The following is a 14,481-nucleotide window of genomic DNA, read 5'->3' as shown; positions in this document are numbered from 1 at the left end:
AGTGCACAGTTCTATTGCGCAATAATTTTATTTCTTGATTTCTTCTCTAAAATTGCAACAAAATTTACTTTGGGTGTTTATGAGTGTAAAATGCTGCCAAAGTTTTGCTCAGGTGTGGATTTCAGTTTAGAAAATGCCTCTGAAATGTAACATTCCTCTGACGTTCGAGGTCATGTCTTCGGGTTCGAAGGTATTTCCTCACGTGGAGAGACTGCCATAATTGCTGCTGCAGGGAGGTGTCTTATTTCTAGTGCTTTCTGGAAGTGGTAGCAGGCATGGTAAGCTTACGTTTTTGTTTGTGATATACTGAATGAGAAGAATAAACCGATTTACGTATTGTTCTTGATAAGTATTTTTGTGACTTCCTGATGTTGAAATGGTAAGTTGCGTTGTTTTAAATCCAGTTGAGCATGTGCTGGATACAAAATAATTTATCGTGTTTGATAGCTCAGTTCAAACAGGGAATATGATCCTTTTGAAATATTCCTACTCTAGCAGGGAAATGATTCGCCAGGCCACCGACTGGTTACAATCCTGATGAATGAAAGGACAAATGTGCTTGTGACCTGTCTCGCTACTACAGATCAGTTTGTAACAAAAGTAATGGATTGAAGAACTACGTTTGTTACTATGTAACCACACCGACATTTGGATAAAAATGATGATCTGTTACGTGCAACTTATTTAACGATTTTAGATTTGATGTTGGGGACAGTTTCAAGGTCAAATGAGCTTGATTTTTAAATGTCCTCAACATTTATGTTGAGAAATAATTTTTTTCCATATTAATATCTTCAGCTGCTGTTTTACGCCCTTCTTAAGGTAATATGTTACATTTTCAGCATTTGGATCATGGTTTTTTATTTCTAATGATGTTACATTTAGGAGTTTATTTTATATATATTCATAATAGCTGTGAAAACTAAGCTAACAGTCTAAGGACAGGTTATCTAGTTCTTTATAACAAAAAAATTCAGCTATCACTTTTTCTCTCAAGATTCATTTTGGGTTGACCTTTTTATTTGTAGATCTCAGAAGTGGTAAAGCTTTCAATATGTGGTCTGTAACCTGTTGGTTAATAGGTAACTGAAACGTTTTATTTTAACAGGCAGGACAGGCATTTAAAAAGTTTCTGCCCCTTTTTGACCGTGTTTTGGTGGAAAGGGTGGCAGCAGAGAAGGTAACAAAAGGTGGCATCATGCTTCCAGAAAAATCCCAGGGTAAAGTACTTCAAGCAACAGTTGTAGCAGTTGGACCTGGCAGCCGAGTAAAGGTAGTTTTCTGAAAACAAAATCCTAATCAACTAAATGCTTGTGATTATTACATTAACAAAGTCTGATCCAATAGATTATATTTTTATACTGTGTTCCAAAGTGGCCTGCTGTTTTGTTTTATTAAGTTTAGGTATAATTTCTCTTAGGTATAATTAGAAAGCTTATCTGTGAATTTGCAGCAAGTTACAAGTACTACTACTTGTAACTTGCTGCAAATTCACAGATAAGCAAAAAGTGCAAATTTCTGTACGGTGCATTATAAACTTTGGCTAGAGCACTGTTCACAAACATTAATTTGTGGATCATTTGCATTTTCATTTCAGAATGGTGATATTCACCCCGTTAATGTAAAAGTTGGTGAAACAGTTCTACTCCCAGAATATGGAGGGACTAAAGTTGTCTTGGATGATAAGGTTGGTACTATTGTCTTAGTAGTTCTTTTGACTGTATTTAGAAATTGATTTCTTTCTCCTTGATGATTTTTATTTTCTTCCTCAGGATTACTACTTGTTTAGAGATGGAGATATTCTTGGAAAATACACAGCATGAATGTTGGATGTTTCTTTCAGTTTTAAGAAACTGGCCATTCCATGAAGTTGCTGTCTTTTTGTCTTAGTCTGTAAATACCACTTTTTCCAGCTTTGGTACAATAAATTCAATGTCAAACACACAAGTTTCTGTTTTACTGTGATTGATCTCATTGCTAGTTGAATTTTCCAATAATAAACATAAAATTATGAATCTAAACTAGTCAACTTGTTTCAGAAGTGATTCATTTCACTTTGAAAACTCCAACTTTTGAAAGGGTGGCAGTAAAATCACTTGGTAAATGTGCCATGGACATCTGGAAAATGCATCTAAGACTGTCAATATGACTACAGTGATCTGCAGAAGTACTAGTTCATTTTGCATGAAACACACAAGTATTTCAATACATTCTAAGTGAGGAATTTTCTTTATCGTTGCTCATTTTTAAAATCCTCATTCTGTACTGTCCGTCCAAGACTACCCTAATTATAAGATGCTCATTCTTTACATCCTTCAGCTTTGCCTCATTGAAAACACCAACAATCACAATCTCACTGCTTTTTCTCCTCCTCTTCCTATAATTCTGTTTAAAGGCAGTCCTTTGTGTTGTCTTGTGACCTGTTTCCATCATTTAATATATATGACAACATCTGTTTGCTGCTTTTTCTAATTGCTCTCAGCTCTCTCCTACCCTCAGTTCCTTCCAGGTATAACCTGGAAGAAACTCCAATTAAAATGCTATTTTCAGCTGCTCATTGGCCTTCTGTTAGCCGCGCTACTTCATCTTTTGATCTGTGCACTTGCTCTGTCGCCTCCCCTGTTGATTGATTATTTTCACCTCCATAATGTCCTTTCTCTCTGGTTATTTAGCCCCAGCTTTACTTCAGTTCAAGGGGTATTTAGTACATGTGGTGCACAACTGGTTTGGCCATTCACAGTCAGGCTAGATGTAATCATATGAAACATTATTGGATCTTGCTCACTTCTACTAAAATTGCTCCATACACCAGGATCATCCTGGAAAAACAAGGATATATAGTTGTTTATTCATCAACAGCTTTCTTAAAGCTATACCTGAAACAATATCTGGAGCCCTTTTTAATGTAATGAAACATTAAAGGTGTTGGGACAGTGCATTATTTTAAGAAAAACAGGACACAGAGCTACATGAAATTAAATGAACAATTGATCAAAGTGGGAGGCTTTGAGGAGTGTCTCAAAAAAGGCAAGTGAGGTAGAGAAGTGGAGAGGTGTACTTAATTTACTTGACCTTTTTGGACATGTTCATGATGTGACTGGGGCAGATGGGACGAGAAGCCAGCTATGTTGGACCAGAGACGGTGCTACCGTAACAGCCCTTTGTGAATTCAAATTTCACCACTGCCATGGTGGGATTTTAACCCATGTTTCCCAGAAGATTAACTTGGAGAGTCTGGATTACTTGTCCAATGACATCACTGCTGTCTCTTTGCTACGTATGTCTAAATTTGCATTAGGTCCTGTCACTCTGTAACTCTTCTTTCATGAATGGATGATAAATAATGAGTCTGATAATAAGGCAACGATTGAAGTGTGCTAATAGAACTGGGTGTTATCAGGCTACATGTAAAAAAAATTGCATTGTCTTTAACTGATGTTGAAAAAAGCAGCATGTAGACGAGAAATGGGAAGGCATTGTCAAAGATCGATCCTAGAAAAAATGAGAGATAATGTTGTTGGAGCAGGAAGAGAAGCCATTCCAAATGATAAGCAAAACCAGAAATTGCGGGAAAAAACAAGGCAAGCCTGGCAGCATCAGTGAAGAGAAAGCAGTTAACATTTCAGTTCCAGGGATCCAGTGATCCTCCTTCAGAACTTGTTTCATTTCTGAAGAAGGGTCACTGGACTCAAGAGTTAACTCTGCTTTCTCTACAAAGATGCCAGACCAGGTGAATTTTTCCAGCAATTTCAGGTCTTGCTTCTGACTCCAGCATTCACAGTTCTTTCGGTTTTCCATTTTGAATGATTCTCTGGTTATGTTTAGATAAGAATAGAATCATTAGAGAACAGTTTCAATCTGCTGAGTAACAGTGCAGAGATGTTGGAGGATGGTAATGTCAGAGGTTGCAGAAGGAGTGGAAACCTAATTGGAGCAATCAAAAAATTTGGAATGAATTTGGTCTTCGAGGACTTCAGAAAGGAAAGCAGGTTGGAGATGAATTGATAGTTGGCAAGTTTTTTTTTGAAGTCAGAGTAATTTAAAGCAGACTTAAAGGAGGAAAGAACAACACCTGAAGAAAGAGAGAACTGATATTCATAATATTAGCAGATGTGGGTGCCAGCAGGGGTAATCAGTTTGACCAGAAGGTAGATCTCATGGACAAAATGAATTCAGTTGAAGGCTTTAGGAGATAATGGCAGAAAATAGAAAAATGAGAGTGCAGTGCTCGGGCACAGGGAAACATTTAAGGAATTTAGTCAGGTGGGCTAGTGGAAATGGAAGTGGAAAACATTGCAGAACAAGCTGGTTAGATTGTGTCATCTGTGACAAGAGTATTATAATTCTCATTCAAAGCGAAGATAGGAGTGAACAGGAAGAAGGGCTTAGAAATACAGTCTGCAGTACAGAAAAGAAGCTGAAATCTGGCTTCTCAGTATGATCCAGGAATAGTGACAAAGTTTAACTGGCAACAGCAGGACCACTAGTGATTCAATCAGATTTGGCAGTGATGGCTAAAGCAGTTATCTGCTGTTTTAGTTGTGTTCCTTGGAGTTGGAGATGTGGTTCATTTTGAGGAACCAGCCACAGTGGAAGGGCATATGGTTTAACAGTGACTAGGACACCAAGGTGGAGATGAGGGTGCAGTTGAGTAAATCAGTAGTTGCAGAAATGTTAATAGAGAGCTAAAGGCTTGATGTTTCAGATTTTGAAATTGCAGCTGTAAGTAAAATTGCAGGATAGATTTTTCTAGAGACAGATATGGAAGGAAGTTGGTTTTGAGGTATGGAGGGAATGTGAATGGTGAGTGGTGCAAGCAAGAGATCAGAGATAGCCTATCTGCAATTGATATGATAGGACTAGTAGGACAGCATGAAAATGACAAGGTCAAGGGCGTGACCATCAAACTGGGTTAGAGTGTCACATGGAAGGACTGACAATAAAAGGGCAGTAAATATCAGAGGAGAGAGAACATAAGTTTAGATGGACAAGTGTGAGTGCGCATGGACTTTGTCACTATCTGGCTATCTGTCCCTGCCTTTAGCAACCAAATCAAGGTTACCTATGTTCATTGTCTGAATCAGCATCTTTCTTTCCTGTGTCCTCATGTTCTCTCTGAGTTTACCTTCTCTACGGTATGGACTGCTGACCACACTATATCCTTCTCCTGCGTCTATCATAGCTGATATTATATTGCTGTCACTGCATACTGTTCATCTCTTCCAAATCTTCTGTTATCTGAAGTCATGAGAGTTGGTTCATGAATGCAATTTGTGTTTTTGAATCTAGTCAATCAAGTTTATGCCTTAACTACAGTTACTTGTAATTTCAGTCCAAACTGCCGTTAACATACTCCTTCGTTGTTGCTAATATTCTTAAACTGATACTTCATAGAATCATAGAATCCTTACAGTGTGGCAACAGGTCATTTGGCCCAATGACCTCACACTGCCCCTCCGAAGAGCATCCCACGCAGATCAATTCTCCTACATTTCCCATGTCTAACCCACCTAACCTAAACATCCTTGGGCACTATGGGCAATTGAGCATAGCCAATTCACTTACATCTTTGGACTGTGGGAGGAAACCCACACAGACACAAGGAGAATGTGCAAACTCCACACAGAGAGTCACCTGAGGCTGGAGACAAACTCGGCTCCCTGGCGCTGTGAGACAGCAGTGCTAACACTGAGCCACCACGCTGCCCCACCGATATAAATAGATTAATGTGAATATAAAGCTTTTGGCCAGAGATGAAGTGGGGGTGAAAGGGAAGTGTCACAGTTTAGTGGTTCTATAATTGGGATTACTCAACTGCATATTTGATTTATTCAAGTGGTATTGACCTTACAATGTAAGGTAGTAACTGTATTGTGCTAAGAGTGATATGTTATAGTACTGATAATGAAAATGTGACTTTTCTCCCCCTTGGCTTGGAGATCATATGTCACTGTGAAGTTAAATCCTTGAACTGAGTTTATCATGAATTTATGCAGATCAACTGAAATTTCAGATCTGAAGAACACGTGAGTAATTTGCACAGACAAATAAGTAGTTAGATCTTTATACAATTTCTACTTCTGTTGTTTTATAGCACTAATTGAATAATTTGACCATGAGGAAAGATTATGACAATGGCTAGAATAGTTCCTGCATATCCTCTTATGCCACTCAGTAGTACGATCACTTGAACTTCTAATACTTGGATTTAGGGGTACAGGGCACAATTCCAAAGGTAATAAATGGTCTGATGGTGGCATTTACAATTTTTGGCAAGAAAAGTTGCTTTAAACCTTGAATCTTAACTAAACACTAATTTAAGATGAGCAAATTCTGCCCAATATTCTAAATAATTGTTTGATACAAATTTTACATATAACTTCCTGGCTTTTGGCCTCTATTTATATCTGCTTTGTTAATCTGGTCTGCCACCTTCAAAGACCAGTGCACAAACATGCCACAGTATCCACCTTGCAGCAACTTTTCAAAGCTTTCTCAAAGTTTATTACAAGCTTTTAGCTATTTACTTCATTTTACAAATTTTGTGTAATCTGCTACTTGGCTCTTGTGGGACTTTGACGTCACAGACTGATAAGAGTTGCTGCAATTTTCCAGAATTTGAAAGAACATGATTTCCCATTGACTTTTGCTACATTGATTGAAAAGATAAACTGGCTATGTCTTGCTGAAGCATGACTTGAAAGAGAGAACCTAGTGCTGTGAGTGGCAAGGTGGCTCAGCAGTCAGTACTGCTGCCTCACAGCACCAGGTTTAATTCCAGCTTTGGCTGACAGTGTGTGTGGAGTTTGCACGTTCTCCCTGCTTCTGCTCAGTGATCCGATTTCCTCCCACAGTCCAAAAAACGTGCATGTTAGATGGATTGGCCATGGTAAATACAGGAATAGGATGGAAGGCTGGGTCTGGGGGGGGAATCTGTCTGTGGATTGGTGCACACTTAATGGGGCAAACTACCTCTTTCACACTGTGCCAGTCATCAGAGTAAACATGGAGCTGAATCTAGGGGTGGAACTCTGGAGCCGATATCATGACTCAAAAAGTGACGTAGGCTTGGCTGCTCAGGGACAAGCAGAATCTTAATGAGATGAGGACTTACTTTTTGTAGTTGTAGTCTGTTAGGAGTGAAAGACCTGAGTTTGGTGACTATTGGATTAGGTTGTGTAATCAGTTTCTGGACTGTTGCTATAGTTGATAAGGTTGATTTTAGTTGGTAAGGCTCAAAATGGCAGGAGAACTCAGGCCCATGGAATGCTCCTCTTGCAGTATGTGAGAAATCAGGGTCACATCCGGTGTCCATGGTGACCACATGTTCAGGAAATGTGTTCATCTGCAGCTCCTGATTTGCATGGAGAGGCTAGAGCTGAGGATGGATTCACAATGGAGCATCCATGAGGCTGAGAATGTCATGGATAGCACATTTAGCAAGTTGGTCACATCATCTGTAAGGGCTAGACAGACAGAGAAGAGTTGGGTGACCACCAGGAAGACAAGTAAGCATGGGCAGACACTGTAGGAGCCCCTGCTCAAACAGGTAAACTGTTTTGGATACTGTTAGAGGTTGGGGAGGGGGAGGGATGGCCTTTCAGATGAAAGCAGCAATAGCAGCCAGATCAGTGGCACCACGATAATAAAGTGTGAAGCTGGATGAACACAGCAGGCCAAGCAGCATCTCAGGAGCACAAAAGCTGATGTTTCGGGCCTAGACCCTTCATCAGAGAGGGGGATGGGGTGAGGGTTCTGAAATAAATAGGGAGAGAGGGGGAGGCGGACCGAAGATGGAGAGAAAAGAAGATAGGTGGAGAGGAGAGTATAGGTGGGGAGGTAGGGAGGGGATAGGTCAGTCCAGGGAAGACGAACAGGTCAAGGAGGTGGGATGAGGTTAGTAGGTAGGAAATGGAGGTGCGGCTTGGGGTGGGAGGAAGGGATGGGTGAGAGGAAGAACAGGTTAGGGAGGCAGAGACGGGCTGGGCTGGTTTTGGGATGCAGTGGGGGGAGGGGAAGAGCTGGGCTGGTTGTGTGATGCAGTGGGGGGAGGGGACGAACTGGGCTGGTTTTGGGATGCGGTGGGGGAAGGGGAAGAGCTGGGCTGGTTGTGTGGTGCAGTGGGGGGAGGGGACGAACTGGGCTGGTTTTGAATTGCAGTGGGGGAAGGGGAGATTTTGAAGCTGGTGAAGTCCACATTGATACCATTGGGCTGCAGGGTTCCCAAGCGGAATATGAGTTGCTGTTCCTGCAACCTTCGGGTGGCATCATTGTGGCACTGTAGGAGGCCCATGATGGACATGTCATCTAAAGAATGGGAGGGGGAGTTGAAATGGTTCGCGACTGGCAGGTGCAGTTGTTTATTGCGAACTGAGCAGAGGTGTTCTGCAAAGCGGTCCCCAAGCCTCCGCTTGGTTTCCCCAATGTAGAGGAGGCCACACCGGGTACAATGGATACAGTATACCACATTGGCAGATGTGCAGGTGAACCTCTGCTTATTATGGAAAGTCATCTTGGGGCCTGGGATAGGGGTGAGGGAGGAGGTGTGGGGGCAAGTGTGGCATTTCCTGTGGTTGCAGGGGAAGGTGCTGGGTGTGGTGGGGTTGGAGGGCAGTGTGGAGCGAACAAGGAAGTCACGGAGAGAGTGGTCTCTCCGGAAAGCAGACAGGGGTGGGGATGGAAAAATGTCTTGGGTGGTGGGCTCGGATTGTAGATGGCGGAAGTGTCGGAGGATGATGCGTTGTATCCGGAGGTTGGTGGGGTGGTGTGTGGGAACGAAGGGGATCCTCTTGGGGCGGTTGTGGTGGGGGCGGTGTGTGAGGGATGTGTTGCGGGAAATGCGGGAGACACGGTCAAGGGCGTTCTCGACCACTGTGGGGGGAACCACACCCGGCACCTTCCCCTGCAACTGCAGGAAATGCCACACTTGCCTCCACACCTCCTCCCTCACCCCTATCCCAGGCCCCAAGATGACTTTCCATATTAAGTAGAGGTTCACCTGCACATCTGCCAATGTGGTATACTGTATCCATTGTACCCAGTGTGGCTTCTTCTACATTGGGGAAACCAAGCGGAGGCTTGGGGACCGCTTTGCAGAACACCTCCACTCGGTTCGCAATAAACAACTGCACCTCCCAGTCGTGAACCATTTTAACTCCCCCTCCCATTCTTTAGATGACATGTCCATCATGGACCTCCTATAGTGCCACAATGATGCCACCCGAAGGTTGCAGGAACAGCAACTCATATTCCGCTTGGGAACCCTGCAGCCCAATGGTATCAATGTGGACTTCCCCAGCTTCAAAATCTCCCCTTCCCCCACCGCATCCCAAAACCAGCCCAGTTTGTCCCCTCCCCCCACTGCATCCCAAAACCAGCCCAGCCTGTCTCTGCCTCCCTAACCTGTTCTTCCTCTCACCCATCCCTTCCTCCCACCCCGAGCCGCACCTCCATCTCCTACCTACTAACCTCAATCCACCTCCTTGACCTGTCCGTCTTCCCTGGACTGACCTATCCCCTCACTACCTCTCCACCTATCTTCTTTTCTCTCCATCTTCGGTCCACCTCCCCCTCTCTCCCTATTTATTCCAGAACCCTCTCCGCATCCCCCTCTCTGATGAAGGGTCTAGGCCCGAAAAGTCAGCTTTTGTGCTCCTGGGATGCTGCTTGGCCTGCTGTGTTCATCCAGCTTCACACTTTATTATCTTGGATTCTCCAGCATCTGCAGTTCCCATTATCAGTGGCACCACAACTGGTACAGTTGTACAGCAGGGAGAGTTGAAGTCTCAGCAAGCAGTAATGATAGGGACTCTAGAGTCAAGTGCACAGTAGACATTTCTGTGGTTGCGGGATTTTAGGATGGTGAGTTGCTCCCCAGTGCCTGGGTCAAAGATGTTTCTGAGTGGGCACAGGAAATTCTGAAGGGGAAGGGTGAGCAGCCAAAGGCTGTGGTCCATATTGGTAGCAAAAACAGGTGCAGAGATGAGGTCCTGCAAAAGGAATTCAGGGAGTTGGATAGGAAGTTGAAAAGCATGACCTCTAGGTTGTAACCTCAGAATTACTTACTGTGCCACATGCCAGTGAGGTTAGGAACAGGAAGATAGTACAGCTAAATATGTGGTTAAAGAGCTACTGTAGGAGGGAGGGCTTCAGGTATGTGGGTCATTGGGATGTCTTTCAGGGCAGGTGTATAAGAAGGATGGATTGCACCTGAACTGGACAGGCACCAATATCCCAGCAGGGAGATGTGCAGTGAAGGGGTACAAGGACAGTGCAGGAAAGTTGAGTTGGGCTTGAAGATCACCCATGATTGTGTTGAATAGCAAGCAGGTTTAAAGGGCAAAATGGCCTTCTCCAACTTTGAGAAATCGGTTTAAATTTAAACATTTTTTTGTGCGACAAGCTGCTGAATCTACTGACAACAGCAGAGCACAGGAAATGGATCAATCACCTTGGAGCTGAGTGAATGGACCATGGAAAGACGCATCTCCTTAACCAATCAAATTGAAGAATTGAGAAATAGACAGCAGAAATAATGGGACGGAAGTATAGAAGGTGCAAATTCAATGATGAATTGGGAAGAAAAAGCCAAAAGGACAGAAAGGAAATGCATTTTTCTTACTTTTTTGAATGTCCAATAGTTAATATCTTATGGAATGAAATAGTATTAGCTAAAATTCAGTGCCATAGAGTTAATTGTTGATAATTTACACTTATTGTATTGTTAAAATGATACTTGCACATAATAAACAAGAATTGGCATTCTGTGACAACCAGTACATAACTACTGTGCAATTAAATTCACCTTATGATATTCAATGTGTGTCAATCATGAGGGACTTAACAAAATATTATTCTTGCAAAAATAATAGTAGAGTGGCCCAGCTCAGAAAGGAAGTTTTGGATGTGGTTTTAATAGTAAATCTGCTTTCTGCCTTAAATTGTTTGTACCATTTCTGCACAAAAGCTTCACAGTTAATTTGTACATTCCAATTGAGTAGTCTCTTCAAATTCATTCTAATTCATAGAGTCATAGTCATAGCATGGAAACAGACCTTTTGGTCCAAATAGCCCATGCAGACCATGTTCCCAAACTAAATTAGTCTCACTTGCCTGCATTTGGCCCGTATTCCTCCAAACCTTTCTGATTCATGTACTTATCTAAATGTCTTTAAACGTTGTAACTGTACCTGCATCCACCACTTTCTCTGGCAATTCATTCCACACACTAATGATTCTCTTCTATAAAAAAGTTGACCATTGTCCTTTTCAAATCTCTGTCCTTCCACCTTAAAAATATGTCCCCTACTTTTGAACACCCCCACCTTACAGAAAAGATCTTTGCTATTCACCTTATCTATACCCTTCATGATTTTATAAACCTCCATAAGTCACCCCTCAACCTCCTATACTCCAGTGAAAGAAGTCCCAGCCTATGTTATAACTCAAATCCTCTAATCCCCGCAACATGCTAGTGAATCTTTTCTGAATCCTCTCCTGTTTAATAATATCCTCCTTATAACAGGGCGACCTTAGTAGGCACGTCATACACCAAAGCAGATCTCACCAATGACCTGTAAAACCGCAATATGACGTCACAACTGCTACACTCAAAGATCTGAGCAATGAAGGCAAGTCTGCTAAACACTTTCTTAACTGCCCTGCTGACCTGTGACATATATTTCAAAGAAATATATACCTGAATCTCGAGGTGTTCTACAACACTGCCCAGGGCACTACCATTAATTGTATAAGTCCTGCCCTTGTTTGTTTTACCAAAATGCAAAATTAAATTTCATTTGCCACTCCTCAGCTCATTAACACAACTGATTAAGATCTCTTTGTAATCTTAGATAACCTTCTTCATTGACTACTAAGCCACCTATTTTGGTGTCATCTGCAAACTTACTACCCGTACTTCCTATATTTCATCCAAATTATTAAATTACAGGCAAAAGTGGAGCCAGTACCAATCCCAATGAAACACCTCTTGTCACAGGCCTACAGTGTGAAAAACAAGCTTCCAAGACCACCACCCTCTGTCTCCTATCATAAAGCCAATATTGTATCCAATTGGCAACCCACCCTGAATCCCATGTGATCTAACTTTATTAATTAGCTGACCATGTGGAACCTTATCAAATGCTTTACTAAAGTACAAGTAAACACCATCTACTCCACCAACCTCACCAAGCTTTTTGGATACTTCCTCAAAAAACTCAATTGAGTTTGTGAAGCATGATTTCGCTCAAACAAAACTATGCGGACTATCCCTAATCACTTTCAAAGCAGACTGGGCTTTAATTATTTTCAGCTCTTTCTGTTTTGCTTTTACTGTTTCTTTGTCGATCTCTTAATCTCTCTTTCTGAATTTGGATTTTCTCCATCACTATCTTTGTCTATTCCTTTAATACAAGGTCAGTCGAAGATACAAATAGGTGGTGGGATGGGAAGAGTATATGTGCACCAATTCATATGAGCACTTGTAATATCATTGTATTTTTAAACCAACTTCTTCAGAGATGTTATGACACACCTTTGGAGCTGGTGGATCCTGAATCTAGGTCTTCTGACCCAGAGATAGGGACACCACAACTGTGCCACAAGAGCCCTCCATTATTCGGTTTAGTGGAACTGAATGGATCTGCCTTCTATCATAAATTCTTCTGTCATCCTCAATAACCTTTCTTTGCAAATCTGACTGGCGTAAAGCTTTCTCTCTGTACCTCTAAGTCCACTCTGTATAGGTTTTCCCTCTTCTCATCATCCAACTCTAAAGCTCTCTTTGTTTTCCCTCCACCATTCCCCACACTATTTCTCTTCCTCTTGCTAGTTACTCACATTCTTTTCTGTCCCCCTTATTGCCCTTCCTCTGAAGGTTTTCACTACACACCAAGTACTCTTCTTTCTCAGGCCCTTGTCTTATTTATTCCTCCCTTTTCAAGCCTCCTTCTGCTCAACATTACTCTTTTTTCAACTTCAATTTCTTTTTCTCTGTTCGTCTTCTGTACTCTCTCAGGTGTCTGTCCAAACTCCCTCAGATCTTGCGCATACTACATTATCCAATGAAGTTCAATGCAAACTTAAGGAACAACAACTTATTTTCCACTTGGGTACATAATAATGTCTGGGGCTCAATACTGAATTCCACACATTCAGATTATGACACCTCTGCCCCCTATTTTTCTTCCATCCTCCTTGCCCCACCCCAGCATTTTCCAACTCTTTTTGGTTCTAAAGATCGTATTGGACTTGAAACGTTACTTTTGCTTCTCTCTCCACTGATGCTGGCAGATCTGTTGAGTTTCTCCAGCACTTCTTGTTTTAATTTCAGATTTCCAGAATCTGCAGTATTTTGCTTATATTTAAGTGTTTAATTTACTGCCACTTCTCCACATTTGCCAACCTTAAAGAAGTTCTGCTCTTCTCTCAGATGGGATTTCCATTTTAATCTTTCACTTGTTCACCTTCACTGATTTCTACCTCCGTCCTCCTGTTTGATAAAGTATTGGCCAAAACTTGCTTTCAAACCCATATCAAGGCAAAGTACAAACTGTCCTCCCTTTACTCTCAACTGTGACAATAATTATAACCATGCTAATCCTCTATGCACGTTCTGTGGAGGCCACAGTAGTTGTAATTGCCCATTACATAACCCTACCATAGCCTACCATTTCCTCCAATGCTGTTCTGCCAAACCCATACATGTAGCGTTTCCTTTGTCACAACGCCTGTCTCCATCTCTTCCTTCCAGCCCAACCCCAATCCCTTCACCACGCCAGGACGCCATTCCACACACCCACAAAAGATCAATATAAGCACCCCAAAAACTGTATTTGACCCAGATCATAGATTAATGTCTTTTGATGAACAGTTGCTAGGTATGACTGATCACATCCTGACCACTGTGCTTACAGCCTTCTGATGAATATTACACACTTCCTTAACAGCATGTGATGGCATTACAGGGCTATCCGTTGCCCTCTCCCCAGTCTGTAGTCAGATATATCTGCTGACCATGCCTTGCTTTAGCAGACAACTGACTCTGGCCAAACCCCTGGACTCTGTGCAGATTCTGACCCAAATGACGGTACTAGAAGCCCCTGACAAAGACAGTGCTCCACCTGCCGTACCCATGGCTTGGCTGAGGACTAGTCCACACCCACTTTCCAACATAGTAATTTGAATGAAGTTATGTTGTGAGTTTGCCACCCAAGCAGGTGCCATATATTTTAAGTGTTAGACTGACACTTCAGTGTACTCAACCCTGAATAGATCCCAAATGACAGGCATGTCAAGCTGCCTGTTTGCGCAAAATAAAATGGCAGCACCAATAGGCTTCAGCTCTGGCTGATGCATCAAAGTGCTAACAGGGAAAGCAATGCAAGATATGGATACATGCAGCTAGGAATCAATGAGCTGGATGCCTGTTCATTTTCACAAAGCCTTTCAGTCCAAACTCCTAGGGCGCTCTGCGATGTG

General features: G+C 42.2%; 1 protein-coding gene across 1 annotated transcript; it reads left to right on the top strand.

The window, feature by feature from the left end:
- Positions 1 to 144: 144 nt before the first annotated feature.
- Positions 145 to 1,947, top strand: hspe1 (heat shock 10 protein 1). The gene is made up of 4 exons (XM_048534765.2): positions 145 to 278; positions 1,109 to 1,273; positions 1,598 to 1,687; positions 1,773 to 1,947. The coding sequence occupies exons 1-4, from the start codon at positions 276 to 278 to the stop codon at positions 1,821 to 1,823; spliced, it is 309 nt and encodes a 102-aa protein (XP_048390722.1). The 5' UTR covers positions 145 to 275; the 3' UTR covers positions 1,824 to 1,947.
- The last annotated feature ends 12,534 nt before the right edge of the window (positions 1,948 to 14,481 follow it).

Source organism: Stegostoma tigrinum, chromosome 7, assembly GCF_030684315.1.
Source record: "Stegostoma tigrinum isolate sSteTig4 chromosome 7, sSteTig4.hap1, whole genome shotgun sequence".
Classification (NCBI taxonomy): Eukaryota; Metazoa; Chordata; class Chondrichthyes; order Orectolobiformes; family Stegostomatidae; genus Stegostoma; species Stegostoma tigrinum.
This window is presented reverse-complemented; position numbering and strand designations above follow the sequence as displayed.

Bases quoted from the DNA above. Each gene is read 5' to 3' on its own strand.
- hspe1 (XM_048534765.2), top strand. The intron at 1,274-1,597 runs GTAGTTTTCTGA...TTTTCATTTCAG, and splicing joins GACCTGGCAGCCGAGTAAAG to AATGGTGATATTCACCCCGT. The intron at 1,688-1,772 runs GTTGGTACTATT...TTTCTTCCTCAG, and splicing joins AAGTTGTCTTGGATGATAAG to GATTACTACTTGTTTAGAGA.